The sequence below is a fragment of the Lepisma saccharinum genome, chromosome 26 (assembly GCF_977018435.1).
Source record: "Lepisma saccharinum chromosome 26, izLepSacc3.1, whole genome shotgun sequence".
Taxonomy (NCBI): Eukaryota; Metazoa; Arthropoda; class Insecta; order Zygentoma; family Lepismatidae; genus Lepisma; species Lepisma saccharinum.
This window is the reverse complement of record NC_139254.1, coordinates 32,402,413-32,422,532: the sequence shown is the minus strand read 5'-3', so window position 1 is coordinate 32,422,532 and position 20,120 is coordinate 32,402,413. Positions and strand designations below refer to the sequence as shown.

Sequence of the window (20,120 nt, the reverse complement as noted above, 5' to 3'; positions counted from 1 at the left end):
TAAATATCATACAATTCGTTAAAAGATTCGTAGTTTTAAAAATGTACGAGTTATGTAAGTTTTGATGAGATGATAAATACTAGATATTATGCACACGTACAATGGCATATATATAAGTGTGTGTGTGTGTGTATTTATATTATAGCTATTTTCAGTTCTTACGGCGGGCGCTCTAGAAGCTGGCAAGGGAAGTGGGGAGCGGGGATTCCGCCGCAGACCAACCAGACAACAGCAGTGGGGCCGAGAGATATGCCGTGGCGGAAATAAGTACTACGTGAACCTCGGTCTACAAGCTGCTGCCATTCTTATCGCGCTGGATTGGTCGCTTCTCCGCTCCCCACTTCCCTTGCCAGCTTCTAGAGCGCCCGCAAAGAACTTAAAAGAGCTATAATACTGAGTACTATAGTGGTAATTCATGCTTAAAAATGGCAGAATGAATGATTTGTTAATGGTAATAATTGCTTTAAAAGAATAAATTCAATCATTGCATGTTAAATAAAAACATCAGGAATAAAAATATAGATTTGTTAATTGAAGACAGCTCATTCTTTATGTGCCTTATCTGCCATATTTTATTATAAGATTAACTTTCCAATGTATACAAGTGATATGGAATGAAAGCACAGAATATTAATATTTATAAAGTATTTATGTTTTTTAGTTGCATGTATCGGTAAATTACATTCCTGTTAATGCGGAATTTATGATGCTTGGGAAAGTTTTCTTTTAACGAAAGTTTGGAGACGTACATTATCCTTAACGGTAAATTTATTCTAACACGACGAGCATGTTTGAAGCACAATTTTGTTCTTGCTTTGCAGCTGAGAAATCTATAAGATCACGATTGGATGATTGTTTCTGTCTCGCCTTCCTTAGAGCTAGGAAGTATGATCATGATAGAGCATTTAGGCTGGTAAGTCACATTGAGTCATCTTCATTAGTATGTACTTTTAGATTGTAATGGGAATATATAATGTATTTTATGTTACAACCAGTAAGCAAGCTGAAAACAATACCATTCTAGTGTGTCCGATAGTTCTGTAATATCAGATATCTCAGAAATAAATGGAGAAAGCAACGCAACATTCACATATACTCTGTCCGGGTATCTCTGGAGCAAGAGAACAGAAACAACTCTCGGCGCAAGCAGTGAAGCCAGACGGCTCTACCAACGAATACGTGAGAGAGAATGGGATTGCGTGAGAGGGAGAAGACAACTATAGTCACAAGCCTTCGCAGTAGCGTGAACAGCTTCGCTGCACACTCGATTTGTCCCTCTCCCTTTATCCCGCTATGTACGGCCTTCCTCCACAAATCTGGGGAGAGAGTATAGTAGACTGATTGATTGATTGGCAGATTTGGTTTATTTAACTTGGCATTTCTGCCACTTTTGTCTAACTACAAGGATGAGGACGAGTGATGTTATGATGAAATTAATGAAGGGACACTCACAAGGAGCACCTGGCCGGGCCGGGAATCGAACCCGGAACCCCTGGCGTCGTAGTACTCTGTGTTTACCACTTCGCCACGAAGGCCGGCGCATAGCAGACTGGTAGGCCTATTTCGATGTGCAACAGTACCACTCAATTTGTCTCGATCAGTTCACTGCTTGTAAACAATGTGTGTATTAAACTTTTGTGCTTGGTGAGTGCCATATATTCTTAGATGTGCAGTTATTATTAAGAAATGTTGATATCTGCAAGGGATCACTAATTAAAACCATACATTTTTCATGTACTGACTAAAATCTTTTATTGTTCAACTTCTCCACACAATTTCATACGAGCATTTTTCATGTGTTTGACACTGAATTTAAATACTTGGAACAGACACATGTAATATTGTGTTGATGAGTTGAGTAATACATATTTAATCACTATAAAGAGAAATCAAATCTTTCATTAATGCTACTATAAATATGACTACATGGATAATACTTTTGAAAGAAGTAAATAGGCTTTTTATTGTTGTTAACAAAGTACAATAAAAAATATTGCATTGGAAACCTCATAATAACTCATTCAATTCGTCACATATATTTTGCGTACCCTTACTCTTGGCTGTCTTTATTTATTGAAGAAATGTAATTGAATTTTGAAAAATGAGTTCCTTGCACATTCTATTCCGAAACCAATTTTTAGACCAAGTTTTCAAATTAAATAATTAAAATATATTTTTATCTTTGATACATGTGAATTTACAGAGAAAAGTTCATAATTTTTTTGTGCAAATATCAGATCTTACAATGAATTTGATTTATTGATTGTCTGTTTTGTGACACTTTTAGCTAAATTACGAAGATGAGGATGAGTGATGATCTGATGAAATTTATGAAGGGATACTCACAAAGAACACTCTTACCCAGGACAGGATTGAACGCCGGGACTCCTGGTGGAAATTGTTTTGAATTTGGCGTCTTACATGCTCATTGCTTTACATTTATTAGAACGCTGCTATGTTTAAGCCAACATGAACTAAAATTCTTGAGAATTTCTTGATCGCAAGCTCCATATTCATATATATATTTAATTTTTCATTAGTTATATGTTGTTGTCAGCAATTGTGTACTTGTATAAAATGATTCTTGCTTAATTTTTACACTTGGGAAATGAAGGTAAAAATAATGGTTTTGGAGGGCATTTGAAAATCACCCCACTTAAAGATAAAAAAATTAACCCTACCGTCGGGTATAGTATAGTGGCCGCGGTGGCACAGTCGGTAACGCGTCTGACTACCATGCTAAAGGTTCAAATCCGGGAACTTTTCTAACGATGGAAGCGGCCCCGGCGCCCACCCAGCGTCGAATAACATGGGTACCTGGGGGAAACCCTGGGGGGTAAAGGCGGTCAGGGGCGTGATGGTGATCACATCACCCCCACTCATGACCGGATCAAGAAAGTGTGGGGCGTTACCCCCACACCCTCTATACGCCTTCATGGCGTGGTGCTATGCACAGGGGACCACTTTACGTTTTTTACCTTTTTCGTCGGGTATAGTCCGGCCATTATGGGGACAGCGTTAGAAGCACTTTTCGTGTTTATTCGCAAATTGTTTGTAAGGGTCAAAAATAAATTCCATCAAACATATAAATGTCTCGGGAACTAAACCTAATTTACACTTACTGCACTTAAATATTCGCCACATTCTACCTCAAAATTTCATCCCACTGTGCGTTATGCTTGACGACAATAGATTAAATTAGATTTAAATTAACCATAAGGTGGTTTCAGATAGTCCCAACACGCTAAGTATACAACAGCTTCTTTGGTGGTTGTATGTAAAGCTAATGAAATGAATCTGAGCAATAGTAAATATTGAGCATTTCTCTTCAGTGCGGGATATGTGTCATATCTCTAAGCTAATTAGAGATAAAGAGAGAAGGCTCGAAATCAAAGTCTCGGTAGAGTAGACATTGTCTTAATTTGTTGGTGAATCCCGATACTTTCTTTGGGAAGGTTCGACACCCTGTATATTTAACAATTTAATGATAAATAAATATATTCCAGAACACTGAAGTAATAAATGCAATTGTATACAGTAGATAAATGAAAGGTCGTAATGAGACTTGATGTTTTACAACTGTATGTAAGAGAGTAAATGTATTATGCTACAAAGACATCATCGCAGTTCTGATCCAGAATTTATCTGAGAAAGTTTCCAAAGGTGTTTTCTTGATGTGGTGCTGATCGAGTTACACCAAATCCATTGTAAAATTTCCTTGGGAGGCTTAAAATATGAAATATTCAATAGTTGCATCTTGTGCGAAAGGAAAAGGCTAAGAGTCGTAAATCGGTTATAGTGGGACCAAATCCTACACCATCTAATCGTAGAATCCTTCCCTCGAATTGCTTCTCTTTTTCATAGGAGAACGTAAGACAACGACAATGTTCCTAGGCACATCTAACTTTCGAGCTGTAAGTGCAAGAGCCATTCCATTTCTTACATCTTCAACCGTAAACTTCATATTTTCCGGCAGTCACCTGCATTTGAAGTTTTTCTTTTATAATTTCGTACCTTCTCCCTAAAGTAAACAAATAATAAGACAATTTTGAGCTTATTGATCAATATAATACTTCTTTCTGTTTTGGTAGTATGTGTGACTCACGAACAAAAAACAAGAAAGATAAGAAAAGTGTCGAAATTTAATGAGTAAAGTGCCTGGAAACGCCACAGGTACATATATTACTTAATACCTTCGATTCGAATCACTGCAAGCAAAGTCTTATATTATCATGTTGCACAGTCAAGGACACTTATGCGTTGTAGCGATCCATTGAAAGTAAATTATGCCATTACAACCCAGAAGTATCCGAGACTCTACATGACAAGAAAGCAGACGCAGTGGTTCATTTTCTCCACTTCGTTCCATCTCTGAAATTAAAACTTAGAAAACACAATTCTGATTATATATATGGCTATTCCTTAAGAATGTTACTAGATAACTTACCTAACTTATACACTCATTTCTACGCATAAGTGTATACGCAAAGCTTGTGGACATTGCTCAAACTTCATTCTTTGAATTCCAACTGACATTGTGCTTCGTTTACTTTTCTCAAGCGATTTACAGCTGGAAGATTTGAAGTGTCGGAATTTCCCAAATGTCGTGACTACCTCAAACCAGCCTATACCATTATTACTACAGATATATAATTTGATGACGGAAAAATGATGGAATACTACAGTGGCGTTTTTTTGAAAATGTTATATGGTGTACAGCAACAAGTCCTATTTATTGTATGTATTTGTTATCTATTAATTAGAAGTAAAGCATGGAAGTAAAACAAAAACAAAAAACAAAAACAAACCTACAATTATAAATGTTTGGGCAATATCTAAAATTGGTGTACTGGCAGTAATCCAGCTAACATGAGAGAAAAAGCACCTGGAATTATATTAGCCATTTGGACCCAAAATTTACCGTCGATCTTCTTAACAATATATAAAAGAATAGCAATTAAATTAAACGATAATAGCTGCATAACCTATATATAATGTACTGGATGGCAAGTTGCTGAGATATAAATTAAGATTTTCGAACCATTGCACCACTTTGTTCATGCATATCAAAAATGTACTTAATTCTACGGGCATATCAGTACAATAATAAAAACAGTGCCTTTGCAAACATTACAAATGGCATCAGAAGCCAAAATCAGAAACTTTCATAGTAATAGTTAGTGAATTATAAAAAAAGGTGAAATGTAATAATTGTGTTCGAAACATGAAAATGGAAACAATTTATTCAACTCTAGTGGTCTTTCAGAGCCCCAGTATAATGTATTTCAATGTTATCTCGTGAGTTATAAAAGCTTGATAGATGTGTGCTTAGCGTAACGACAAACCAGTCACCTTGTAACCAACTAGCTTCGCTTTCCATTCACGGTAGCCCGACCCTGTGGCCGAGTGGTTAGCACATCGCGCTACGACACCAAGGGTCCCGGGTTCGAATCCCGCTTGGTTGTTTGTGAATGTCCATTCATCAATTTCATCATTTCATCACTCATCCCCATCTTCGCAAATTAGCCAAGAGGCACAAAACGCGAAGTAAAATAAACTAAATCAAATCAAAATCAAACCATTCACGGTAGAGGTCCAATGTACGGTGTCTTGGATTCTCCATTAAACTATAGCCTACGTTCAGTCCCGATTAGGCTATCTGACCATAAATCTGACTACTTCTAATTAAATACTTTACTTAAGACTTTTATGTATAATCACTCAAATTATTATCTATAGTTATTTTTCTATCGAAATTGAAGATTACAGATTCACATAATTGAACCAGGCTGAGTTTACTGACCATATATTTTTTACTTAACACCCTGCCTCTTTAGATTATAGGTGACTTAAGTATGGTACATTTCGTTTACACTCCAAAACACGGTGCATAATGTTGATTCTCTTTCAAGATGTATTTTTAATCTTCAAACTTTGAGTTATTCTTTTACGTCTTACATGTTTACGTTAACTGCTAAAATTTATATCAAGTTGATTTTCAAAATGTCCTTTCTAGTTGATGTTCTCAGGTATACCATATGTTATAACAAGACAATTCGTCTATAATTTTAGTAAACATTAGTTTTCGTGGATATTTTTGTGATGGATATCTGTTAAAAATTTTTCTTGCTTAAAATGAATTATATGCAGTCTATGATAGCTAATGATTTTAGACAACTAGAGACGGTAATTACTTGAACATACGCAAAGAACATAATTACAGAACTAAATGTACTACAATATTTGTAGATTAAATAGTTGTTACCTGACAGTTATAGTAACATGTTGATTGATTGATTGATTGTTTTGGTTTATTTTATTTGCTTTTCCCACTTTCGGCTAATCGCGAAGATGAGGATGAGTGATGATACAATGAAATGATGAAGATATATTCACAAACAACAGGAACCCCTGCATCGTAGCACGCTGTGCTAAACACTCCGCCACGGAGGACCGCTATAGAAACATTTTATAAAATTGATAGATAATAAAATTCTAGGATATTACAAGGTAATTAAAAAAGTTCTTGCCGTTTTCGACGTCCCATTAATCATGCGCTCACAGAGAGGAAACGAAATGACGCACATGCCTGCCAAGCGATCGGGAGTTAGTCTGACCATCGACTGTCAGTAATACAGGCACGTGGCGCACACACAGCAGTCATAGCTCGTCCAGTGTCGAAGAGAAATGGAGGTATCGAAGCAGCTTGTTCGCGTGTGTTTGTTGTATGACTTTAAAGTGGGTCTGTCAGCTGCCACATCAAGTCGCCGCATTTGCCAGGCATTTGGGGAGAATGCCGTGAAAGAACGCACTGCCAGGCATTGGTTCCAGAAATTCCGTTCGGGAAATGTGAGCCTTTCGGATGAACCTAGCAGCGGACGACCACGTATGTTGGATGACGAGGCCCTGAAAGCAGCCATGGACGACGTTGGCAGTTTGCAAAGATAGCTGTAGCACTCAAAACGTCCACGTCGTATGAGCAGCGCTGGTTCAATACCCGGTGGAGGCACATGGCAAAGTAGTTCGAATTCCACTTCAAACTGTAGGTCCACTCCCTATTAACCTTACTGTGCATAAAGTGGACTAAAAACACCAACTCTAACCAAACCAAACTCGTATGAGCTGCGAAGTGTTATTCGCTTTTTATGGAGCAAGGAACGAACTCCCATCAAGATCCATAGGGAAATTGTGTCTCAGCTTGTGGCACACTCTCACGTCTGCAAACTGCCATCAGGAAAAAGCGCCAAGGGATTCTCGATGTGGTCAATGTGGTTATCCTCCATGATAACGCCAGGCCTCATGTGGCAAACAGGACCATCGACAGGTTTCAGTCATTCGAATGGGAGATTCTGGAGAAAGCACCGTATAGTCCAGACCTCGTCCCCAGTGATTTCAACGTGTTCGGTCCACTGAATAAGTTCTTGGCAGGACAGAGGTTCATTTGCGACTACGAAGCTATGGTCAACCGGCCGAATTCTACAACAGCGGCATCTCCAAACTAGTGTTGCGATTGGAGAAATGCCTGAACCGCTGGAGTGACTATGTGAAAAAGTACGTAGAACAATTCCTATATTTTAATTTCCCTGCATGTTTATTATTTCGGCTGGAAAAAAGGGGCAAAGACTTTTCGATTTTTATTGTCTGATCCATCGTATAAGCTGTGACGGTCTGGTAAAAGTTGACGACAACCCTAAGTTGACCGTCGTGGCATTGCATGCAGCGTCTCCTAAATGGAACCCGTTCGAATGAACGCCTTGACTACCACGATTCGTGTATGAACCGGAAAACGTTCACTGGCACCCAAATTCCCAAACTTGCAGCTGCCTAAGCATGAGAGACTTCTGCTCATGGGTACCGGTGTTCCGACAGGGTTGCCAACTAATATTGGTAGATACAATGTGCGCACCCTGTGTGAGTGTGATGTTGTGTTTGTGTGCGTGTGTGTGTGTGTGTACATACATACTATACACATATGCAATTCCTTCCTCTATTTCCTTTTGAAAACAATACAACATGATCAAAATTTAATGAGTTTTTGCAGATCTTTGAATCCTCAGTTCAAATGGTACCTGAAAAAGAAAACACCTCAACATAAACCTTATTTTATTTTTTTCAGCTGAGGAGATACTTTGACATAAAAAGGAAGACTCCAACCTTTTGGTATCCGATGCCACCATCAGAAATCCAGTACGTGTACCAACAACAGATTCTCCACATTTTCAAGGACAGGGATCCTTTGGGAAGGAAAACAATTGTTCTCAGATTAGGTTAGTTTTATCATACAATTGTGACACTTATTTTAGCTTTTAAAAGATGCATACTAAATTTGGTTGAAGGTATGTGAATTCATTAATGTCGAATGTAGGATACGTTGGAAACTTCTCGAACTAGTCCTTTCTAAAACGAAATCCATTTTTCACCTATTAATGCTCATTGCACTGTATTGTGTAGGCATTTATTTGTTATTTTTTCACTCCAAGGCGTATTAATATCAGGCAGAGCACACATTCCGTTCCTTTCTCCTTCCTCTATTATGTGTCTCAAATTACAGTTAGGCATTTTTCGTGACATCCACATTTAAATACGGTGGTTTTGGTGTAGTTACAGCTAGGTGGCTCCACCAGCGAAAGGATTTCAACGTGGAAGGAGAAGTACTTGGAAAGAAGAGACAAAATTAACACAAGCGAAAACTGATCAAAATTTTCAGAAGTTCTGATATATATCATAATCAGAATGTACCTCATAATTTCTATTTATATAAGCAACTTACAATGTAAAGCAATAACAAAAATTGTTATTATGCTTTATGAAAGGTAATAAAGAAATTATAGCTACATTACGCAGAGGGTGTATTGGAGACTGGAGTACATTTGGACACGCGTAATATCAAATAAAGTGCAGAAAATTTGTATAACTTCATTGATATGCACTGTAGTTTGATTGATTGATTGATTGATTGATTTAGTTTATTTTACTTCGCGTTTTGTGCCTCTCGGCTAATTTTCGAAGATGGGGATGAGTGATGAAATGATGAAATTGATGAATGGACAGTCACAAACATCCATACCCGACCGGGATTCGAACCCGGGACCCTTGGCGTCTGCACTGTAGTAAACTTATATATATATATATCTATTCCTTTATTATTGGAATTAAATTGTGGAATGTGCTGCTCCAATAACGGAAGTGCGCAAGAATCCTACTGCTCCCCTCTGGTATTGTCATTTGTAATGATTTAATTGTTTTAATAGTTCAATGATAAGGTAAGATATGCATAAAATTAAGCCATATTTTTATTATTTTGCATCTGAGAAACTTAAACTTCCTCCAACGGTATCAAACCACATGGTGCATCATACACAGGCGGGAGTATATTTACTTTTTTATGTATTACACGCATCCTTGCTTCCTTTAATTAATATATTTTTTTAGCATACTATTTATTATAGGAACAACAGCCATAATTTTAACAATGTCAATAATCAGGAGAAATCTTAATTCTGTTTCATATTTATTTTTGTTTGTGTGTGTGAAGGTACTTCAGTCCTTTTAGTATAGTTCTTTTAGTATATTAATTGTTTGTACAGGGTGTATCAGAAGTCCCTTACCACCCTTTATAAAATCCGCAGTGATGTATTTTTATGAAATTTGATATGGGCAATACATAATAGGCATTGGGAGTGACCTTGTGGAGTATGAAACGCGGACACCTATCATTTTAAATAAAAAAGTTGAATTCGAAATGGCGGCGGTCCAAGTGGCATACTCCACAAGGTGTCACTTTAGGCCTATTATGTATCGTCCATATCAAATTCCATAAAAATACATCACTGCGGACTTTACAAGGAGTGGTAAGGGACTCCTGATAAACACTGTACATTAGTAAGGGTTGCTTTTTTTTAGTTTGTTTGGAAGCCAAAAATTCGTGGCCTCACTACAAAAAGCACACGATTCATTCACTTGCTTGTGTTCTGTGTAGGGTGACCATACGTCCTGTTTTGCACAGGGACAGTCCCGTTTCAGAGGCGTGTCCTTGTAATCCCGTCCACATTATTAAAAAGCCACTATTTGTCCCATTTTATAAACGTCTAAGGGTTATCTTGAAAACGAAGTCTAAATTGTCTAAATTTGGGACACATTTCATGCTAAAAATATGCATTGATTTGTTTGTGTTCCGTTATTTATAGAGCAAATTAAGCATGCAGTTTCTTTACGGATTTGCAAAGAGAATTTAAAGTTTCTGTGTCTGGACACAAACTTAAAAGGTATATCTAGAGTTGTGTATCTGATATGTTGGGTAAAGTTTTCGGGGAGATTTATAAACGAATAAAGCTGCTCTCAAGAGCTAAATTCTTCTGGCATTATTCAACTTCATCGTAGGACTAACATCCAAGGTTGATCAGAAAGTATGAGAAACGCTATGTAAGTAATACCGAGATTATAATAATGAATACCTTTTGACAACGGGAGATCATATTTCATCTATTGTTTATGATGTACGTATCATTCTTGCGATTCACCCATTAAGAAATAATAACAACATTTTTATAATTACGCCTAACAGATTTTTCAGGAAAAGGAGGGGGTTAACTAATCTCCTTGGGATGTCCCGTTTTAGGGTCAAAATATTATGGTCTCCCTAGTTCTGTGTAAACATCAATTTCCAAAGATTTAAAACCATTAATATTTGTTTGACACAAATGTTGAAGCTAATAAAAGTACAAGTACGAAGCAACACGAGAATAGTACTTAATAATTACATTAATCCATTTCGTGAAATTTTGGCACACGGAAGAGAAGGAAAAGCCTAACTCTCTGGGTCCGACACTGACAACAACCTATATCCTTAGTTTTTACATAACTATAGCAAAGTGGCTGAAACATAGTCAACACTTGAAGTTCACACATGATATTCAAATAAATGCTTCCTCTTATTTGTGTAATGCCAGAAATAGTTTTTGTAAATATATTTCAAATTCTTCATAATTTTTGCACGTACACTATCATCTACATATATAATTTAAATAAATATCTGATGATACTGATTAAAATAATTTACAAGATTATTTTTCATTATTTCTATGAACGTATTAATCAAATTAAGAGCAAAATTTACCGAACTCTATTTGGTATTTTCCTGGTGAGCAGATTTCGTGCCAGGCGCAGACACTAATATAGAGTATTATTCGCTTTTTACTTATATTTATGAACAACACATTGAGTATTTAATACATTCTCGTTATTTAGCGTAACTTTTCGAAAACTTTTGTCTAATTTCGACAGTGAAGGTGAATGATTATTAAATGAAACTGATGAAGAGACAATCACGAAGAACACACATTCGCATCCCGTTATTCCAACCCTTGAACATTGGTGGTCACATACAATGTAGATCACTTGACGCGACTCGTCACCGAGCCAGTCGTAACGTTTCGTAATCTTCTCGTGTGCATCATCAGACCCCGATGCCTTGATTTGATGTGACTTTTCTTATTTATCGTCGCTTGTATACCAATTTTGTCTAACCGCCATGATGAGCATGTGTGATGATACTGAGTACTTTGCGATTTAAGCTTTTTGCTTTGGATGGGGATGGGGAAGGGGGGATTTGTCATTTCATTTTGGAAGGTAGGTTTTTTTAGATGTACTTTGGTTGGTTGAGTTGGTGTTTTAAGTCCACTTTATGCACAGAAAGGCTAATCGGGACTGGACCTGCAGTTTAAAGTGGGATCCGAACCACTATGTGCCTCCAACGGGTATCGAACCCGGGGTCCCTTGATTACAAGGCGACAACACTACCACTGTGCCATCGGGGAGGCTCTTTTTTGAGGTGTGCAAATCTGTATATGTTACCAGACAATAGAGTAAACCATTGCGTTGCGGTTCTAATTAGCTTATAACATTGTTTCTAAGGTAGACCATTAAATATTATAACATTTAGACGTAATTGAGAAACATTTAGTATATTTACATTCTAAGAAACCCAATCTCATACACAAAAAGATGTATCGAACTAGTAACATCGAAAACGTAACCATCTAAGCTTAAACGTAATGTCCATCAAACCTGCCTACAAGTTTCTTGTGAACAGTTTAATACTTGTTAAATATCAGCACTATGCTATGAAAACTTAAGTGGAAAGCAGCCTGTTCGTTGTCTCGGCTCGGTGAGGTTCGTCAGTTGCAGAATGATTCTTTTCTTTAATCCACAAGGCTGTGTACTTTTCAGTAGAGAAAATCTTTGATGACTGGACCAATACCCACCCTCTCTAGAGAAAGAGAAACGAATATATATATGATGGACACGAATGATCTTTCTGTTGTGTTTGTTACACAGTTAAGAAATGCTTTCAATTCAATTTTCTTTGAGGGAATAAAATCATCCCTGGCATGGAAAGAGATAATTATCTTTTGCCGTGGATATTTATCTGGGGGGGGATCACCGGCATCCCTCCCGTTAATATGCAAACTGCTCCTGAGGTTGTGGCGTGCTCTGTTAAATAATCACTCTGACACTGAGGTCAGCATTAATCACTATGTGGTTAAATAAACTGATTTTATGCGTATAAATATATACAGGGTGTCATTTTAATGGCGCCCACGGACCACGGAAACATATAGAGGACATCAAAACAAACAAATTTTCTCAGTAACATTTTTTTCGTTCGAACGTCGTTTCGGCGCTACAGTCGTTCAAAAAAGCCCGTTTTGCCGCCTGAATTCTGGCAACCCAACACAACATTTGATAGCATTTGTGACGTCATATCCCGTCTTAGAGCGATGCGTTACACGATTGCCAGGAACATACATATTCTGTGAAAAATGACATAGCTAAAATCAGCCACATTATGTACCGTAAAACAAAACGAGATAACACGTTCTGTAACCTAACAGGAAGTAAACAAACGATACGAAAAATGGTAGAAAGAAAATAGAATTCAAGTGGAAGTGGTCATATCGAATTTTGTCTCAGCTTGTGTTCGTTACTGATTCATCATTATGTTGTTACTGAGGTTGTACATGTTTTAGCCGTAATGTAACAACGTGAACCTCGGATACTTCCGTTATCAGCACAAAAGTACCACAAGGTATCTGGACACAAACCTGTAGGTATCAACCTTGCAACGAGATTTGCAAATATTTTACATGTAGCTGGGCGTAAACAGCCACATGTAAGCTGCAAGTCCAATAAAATTTATTATTGTTGATTTTTGACATGTAGGCTGAGACAAAATCCGATATTGACACTTCATTTTAAATACGTTTTTTACCATTTCTCATATCGTTGGTTAACTCCCCTTCCCCTGAGATAACTACTGATCTTGTGGCTGGTAGGCTATGATGTTCGGTCTACTTGCCGCGTTTCTAGCTTCGTTTTACAGCTAATAATGTGGTTGGTAGTTTGTCATTTTTCATAAAATTTGTGTGTTCCTTGCAATCCTGCCGTGCGCTGTTTCGCCGCAGGAAATGACGTCACAGATACGATCAAATGTTGTGTTGGGTTGCAGCATCCAGGCGGCAAAACGGTCTTTTTGAACGGCTGTAGCGTCTAATCGACGCACCAACGAGAAAAATGTTACTGATAAAAGTTGTTTGCTTTGATGTCCTCTATTCGAATCTGTGGTCCGTGGGCGCAATTAAAATGGCACCCTGTATATATATTCCTGGAAAGGGGTAATACTATAGCACATTTGCAACAAATTTGACCCTATGCACCAGGGGTCGGAAATCAATGGGTTTCGAGTTATTGCAGTTTGTAGATCTTCGTGACATATTCCGACTTGCGACCAAAAAACTACTAATTTTGAAAAAACTACTACACCCTGAGCACTTAATTGACACTTTGCTAACAGCTGATGAATGAGTGACTACTGGGAAAAAAAATCATGCCCGAAATTCCCATACCCACAGAAAGAGACAGTCATTGAAGCACACGTCATGAAGAAATTTGGAAATTATCATTTAAATCGAAGAGGATTACTCAAAAAAAAAAAAAAAATGGTAACACACTTATCGTATAAATTACGAAAAAAACTTCCTCGTTTCATAAGCTATCCAAAAAGATACAAATGTTGTTAACCGTCACACGGGTTGGGGGAAAAATCTGAATAAAAAGCAGAGAAGGCGCGTTGCATACCTCTTTGTAAAGTGAAGAGAAGTTGTCGGTTGTGAGAAATAAAGGAACGAAAATGAGTGAAGTAAAATGTTATTTACCATTTTCATGATTCCAGGTTGTCAGAATTATCTGCTAGAAAAACTACAAATCCTGTTCAAATTGCCTCCCCTGGTTACATATACAAATACTACTTCAACAAGAACTTGGCTTGACTCAATGGAAAGTCTGGTTCACTGTGCATACAGCATGACTGTGTCCATATCATTACACGCCAGTGCATGCTATTGAGGAGGGAGATCCTATCAGAAGGATGGATTTTTGTCGATTTTTACTAAATACCGACACTGAAGACACCCATCATCTGATAAGAATTCTGTGGACGGACGAATCCAAATTCGACTGCGATGGACGAATTACGAATTACGAATTTTCATAATGCACATTTTTGGGCCCCTAAGGGAATCATCCACAATCATGTGATTGGGCCATTCTTTCTGCCACAAAACCTAAACGGCGTTACTTACAAAAACTTCATAAGGCAAGAATTGGCGACGCTGCTGGATGATGTGCCGCTCGCTCGCTACAAGAAAAGAAGGTGTATGATTTTCCAACATGATGGCTGCCCAGCCCACTATTTCTGGGGTGTGGGATTATGACTGGACGACAATTATCCCATGTGATGGATTGGTCGAGGCCGGCGAGGAATCCGGATTTGACGCCAAGCAAAATTTACATTTGGGGTCACATGAAAAAGTTAGTCTACAGTACACCAGTGGACTCCCAAAAAGAGTTGAGAGAGAGAATTGTCGCAGATGCTCAAGTCATAAGGAACAGAATGTCAACGCGAGTGACTGTGTCTGAATTATGCTGCAGGCTGCGTGCTTGCATACGTAACCGGGGGAGGCAATTTCAACAGGATTTGTAGTTTTTGTAACAGTTAATTCTGACAACCTGGAATCATGAGAATGGTAAATAACATTATTACTTCACTCATTTTCGTTCATTTATTTCTCACAACCGACAACTTCTTTTCACTTTACAAAGAGGTCTACAACGCGCCTTCTCCGCTTTTTATTCAGATTCCCCCCCCCCCCCACTACAGGGCAACGGTAATTCCCATCCCTAAAAAACAGAACCTGGTTTCTGTGAATGACTTGCGGTCCATCAGCATTCTGCCGGTGCTTTCAAAAATCATCGAAAAATTGCAAATGATCAAATTCGAAAGCATATTGACAAACTTCATATCCTTCCCCAGCAGCAATCCGGTTTTCGCCCTCACCATAGCACACAAACGGCGCTCTTAAAAGTAACCGACGACATTTTTAAATCGTTGGATCAATCTAACGTAACGCTACTAGTGTTGCTCGACATTAGCAAGGCCTTTGACACTATACCGCATAAGCTCCTTCTGGCCAAGCTTCATTATTATAAATTCTCGCCGAGTGCACTAAAATGGTTAGAAACTTATCTTAGCGGGAGAAAACAGCGGGTTAAGACAGGAGAGCTATCTTTTCCATTTCACGTGCGAGCTGGGGTGCCTCAGGGCTCGATCCTTGGTCCGCTGATATCCACGCTCTCGGCCGCTGATTTAGTCAAGTCTGTGAAAATATGCAACGTTCACTGTTATGCTGACGACACTCAATTGTATATATCCACACGCATATCAAAATTTAAGGACGCGGTCGCACTATTAAACCAAGATTTGAAGAACATAAGCGATTGGTGCGCTTCGAATGGGTTAGTAATAAATTCAAACAAATCAATATTTACAATTATCGGAACAGGCAGTCTCTTGAAACATGTTGACATCAATGAATGCGCAATAATTCTTCACACACAGCGAATTAAATTTTCTGAAACAATAAAAAACCTAGGACTGATCATGAACCAGCGGCTCGATTGGTCTGAGCACGTGATACAACAATGTGGCAAGACGTATTCGATATTAAAAAGCCTCTATCTTCTGGTAGACTTTCTCGCTCCTAAGATAAAATTAAACCTAGTGCAGTCTCTTATCTTCCCCCTGTTTTACTATTGTGATGTCGTTTATGGGCTAAGAATAAGAAAAAAGCTTGCAATAAAAATACAGAAAGTTCAAAACGCATGCATTAGATATGTATATAGAACAAAAAAGTGTGAACATATTCTCCCTGTGCTTAATGAGCACGGAATCCTTTCCATGGCACGACGGAGAAAACTGAACTTGTTTTGTACACTGCACAACATAATTAATAGCAAGAGCGCAAACTACCTCTTTTCGAAATTATACTTCAGAAGCAAAATTCATTCGCATTCAACCAGAAACGCTGCCAGTTTCAGCTTACCTCGTTGCAGAACTTCAGCTTATCAGGCCTCTTTCAGTTACGCAGCACCCATGGAATGCACTACCAAATCTAACCAAAAATCAAAATTTCAGACATTTTCGCGATATGCTCCGTGAATCACTGATCAACGATCAGAAGCAGGGTAAATCAACTTCTGAATAATGATAAATACCTTGAGTTGCCAGAATTTATTTTTTTCTTACTATCAACTTTCTCGACTTCAGTTACTTTATTATCTAATTCACTGCCAATATTGTTCCAATGTATATGATTTTATTGTACTTTCTTGATCAATTTCTTTGTAATCTTGAATTTTATTTTATTTTAATTTTAATCTGTACTTTTTGGGGTTAGGTGGTAGACCAGCAACAGCTGAACCTCGCCCAGCAATAAAGTCAATTCAATTCAATTCAATTCACTTCAATTCAATTCAATTCAATTCAATTCAATTCAAGAAAGTATCGTCATATATATGCACAAATATGTATATACGCAAACTTATTATACATACATGTTTTTTACAGGTCAAATTGATGTGAATAACTTCAGTATAGACCATTTATTCGGCATGTTAAATACAACTATGGAGAAAATGGCCCTGGATCAAGTTACTCAAGTAGTTGGGATGGTTGTCATAATCGATCTACTGGACTTCTCCTTAAGGCATGCGGCGAAACTTGCCTCTAGAAAGAACGTTGCAACACTCGTAAACATAATACAGGTACGGTACTCGCTTCTGGTAAAATAATATTTTCTAGAATGCTTTTTGTTTTCTTTAACACTTTTTAATTGTAAGAGTTTATTTTTGAAAGTTTTGTTTAGCATTTTTGTCTTTTATTATAATCTTGTTATGTTTTTAAGTTTAAATTTAAAAAATAAACATTGATTATATCAATAATATACTAGGGCCTCTACGTTGTCATAGTGATCGTCACTTTGTTACCAAGAATTCCAGGTTGGATCATCGAAGAATTATATTGTAGAACGTTTCGGATTCCACTTTCAATTGTAGGTCTCATCATATTAGGTTATCTGTGAAAAAAATGGAATCAAAACAAATTATGTCAAAGGTGTGTTCAATTGATTTTAAAATTTGCACATTAAGGGAACTGTTCGCCATTACTACTTGGCAATAATAATGTTAATCAAGCAATCGGACATGCCGAATAATTTCTTTGGAAATATTATACTTTGTCCATGTGTATACCTAGTTTTACCATAAATACTGTCACAAAGTTTTAAGTAAATTGACACAAAATGCTGAACATTACTGAAATGGGTGCATGACAAATCAAAATCACAAATCAATATTCATAATGGCCGCCCTTAGCACGCACACATTCCGTAAGTCTTTGCGGCCACGCATCAATTGAATTACGCAACACATCGACTGGAAAATGAGCAACTGCCTTCAGAAGAGACCGACCGCTTTAAACTTTCAATATTGGGATGTCTCTTCTTGCAAGCCATCTCCTGAAGCTTGGACCACAATTTGTAGTCCAAAGGGTATAAGTCCGGACTTGAAGAAGGCCAATCCGAAGTGGAAATGAAGTTTGGAACATTTGCTATGAGGGCACGCTCCATTTCTGTGAAAAAGGGGTAAAAACATCAGCCAAAGTGTACTAGCAGACAGTGCTTCAGAGACTAGTCAAGAATGTCAACAACACTCTCTTCCATGGTCAGAACTGGAGCTTCCAGCAGGATTCAGCCCCAACATATGGGGCCCGAAGAACACAGCAGTGGCTGGAGGCAAATGTACTAGACTTAATTTCCACTTCGGATTGGCCTTCTGCAAGTCCGGACCTATACCCTTTGGACTACAAATTGTTTTCCAAACTTCAGGAGATGGCTTGCAAGAAGAGACATCCAAATATTGAAAGTTTAAAGCGGTCGGTCTCTTCTGAAGGCATTTGCTAATTTTCCAGTCGATGTGTTGCGTAATTCAATTGATGCGTGGTCACGTACTGCAAGGGCTGGACCCTTAGATGTGTCGTGCATGTAACGCAGTTTTAAATATTCGGCATATTCTTATTGAATGTCTACTTTGATTTCCACAGATAGGATTTTAACCTTCCCAGCTGTTTGCCATCCCTGTTGGGCGATGACAACAGTATTTTAGGATTTTTGCGAAGAGCTGGTATCTTTCATTGCATGTGAGGAAGCTTTTAGTATATTCTAACTTTTCAACGTATTGTTTTCAACCTTATATTTTTCTCCAAGAGGCTTCTTACAACCTTCGTTTTATCTCTTTTTAAGTTAGCATTTTAAGTAAGGGGATATTTGAAGTGTACAAAATGGCCTAAAGTGCCAAAACTTTTAATTCAATCAATCAAATTATTTGAACTCTATTTAGGATGAACAAAAGTTGATAAATTTACAATTTTTTCCTACTTGTGTAATTATACGCTGCGAACTAAGTTAGAAATTCTTATATTTCCTACAATTATAAGAAGGTGCATTTCTTTTTATAGGAAACGTTCCCGATGAGATTTGGGAAAATTCACGTCGTAAATACACCCATTTATTTCGACGCTTTGTATGCTCTCTTCAAAGTTATCATGACGGAGAAAATGAGGAGCAGAGTAAGTAGCCTGCAATTATTAATGTAAATTTAGATTATCAATCTTCATTTTTAGTCTGTGTAAGGGAGGAAATATATTTCTTATTTATCATATCCATGCAGTTCAATCAGCGACAATTTAGCAGTATTTTACTTTACAAATATCTGCTAATTATAATATTTCCGGAATATTTTTTTTTTCAAATAGAAGCAGGGATGTATGTTTTATTGTTAAACAAATACCATATTTTACGCAGAAAGTTGGTTATGCTAATAAAATGTGATACAATTGATTTTGTATACTTACATATGCATACACTGTAGAGAATGAGCTAGATTTAGTAAACTAATAAATCAATGTGATGTTCATTGCCAAACTAACCCGCTGGCGGTCCCCACAACTAATGTTGTTTTCTTAGAGAATTTCCTTGGTCATTTGGTTGTCCTAATCTATACAATGGAGCGTGATGCTGTGTACAAACCAAACACTATTTTCATCTACTTGAATAGTTACAATTATTTCATGAATGTCACACACATATTTTATCATTCAGTAAAACATGCACAAACAATATTAATTTTTTAACAATATTTTGTTTACATACGTGCAGCGATATATTAATTATAATAATTACAAAAAATACCATCATTGCCAACCAATGTTATACTGTCACTGGAATGAGTATCTAGAATAAAACTAATTCAAAGTAGGTGCCGGAGAGTCCCACCAAGTGAATTTTGCTCCATATGTACGTTACTTTTTTATATTTTATGAACAAGAGCAATACAGAAATATTGGGAACGCCATAGTGAACAATGCAATTTATTTTTTTATGAAACTTTTTAACAGTTGAAAACTGGAGAATATAAAAGTAGAGAGCCTGACAGTCCCACCACCTCACCCTTGGGTAAGCTAGGGTTAAGAAATGGCCAGCAATTGGGTAGTAAAGTTAATTGATATGCTTGTATATGTGATTCCAAATATGTATTTATGTAATTTGATTCTGCCTTCAGAATAATATATTTGGTAGCGTGGAAAATAGAGACCCGTTGCAATAGAAAATTTCAGATGTGGGAAGGGAACATCCACAACCAACCTGGCTCCTATAAAAGCGGCGCTT

At 37.4% G+C, this 20,120-nt stretch overlaps 1 protein-coding gene across 1 annotated transcript in view; it reads left to right on the top strand.

The window, feature by feature from the left end:
* The window catches only part of LOC145979428 (clavesin-2-like), a 53,902-nt gene that overhangs the window by 12,323 nt on the left and 21,459 nt on the right, over window positions 1-20,120 (top strand). Inside the window, exons 3-6 of the mRNA XM_083112312.1 lie at window positions 822-913; window positions 8,117-8,267; window positions 16,964-17,160; window positions 18,911-19,021. Of these exons, the coding sequence (XP_082968438.1) occupies window positions 822-913; window positions 8,117-8,267; window positions 16,964-17,160; window positions 18,911-19,021 (551 nt within the window). The remainder of the gene's footprint in view (window positions 1-821; window positions 914-8,116; window positions 8,268-16,963; window positions 17,161-18,910; window positions 19,022-20,120) is intronic.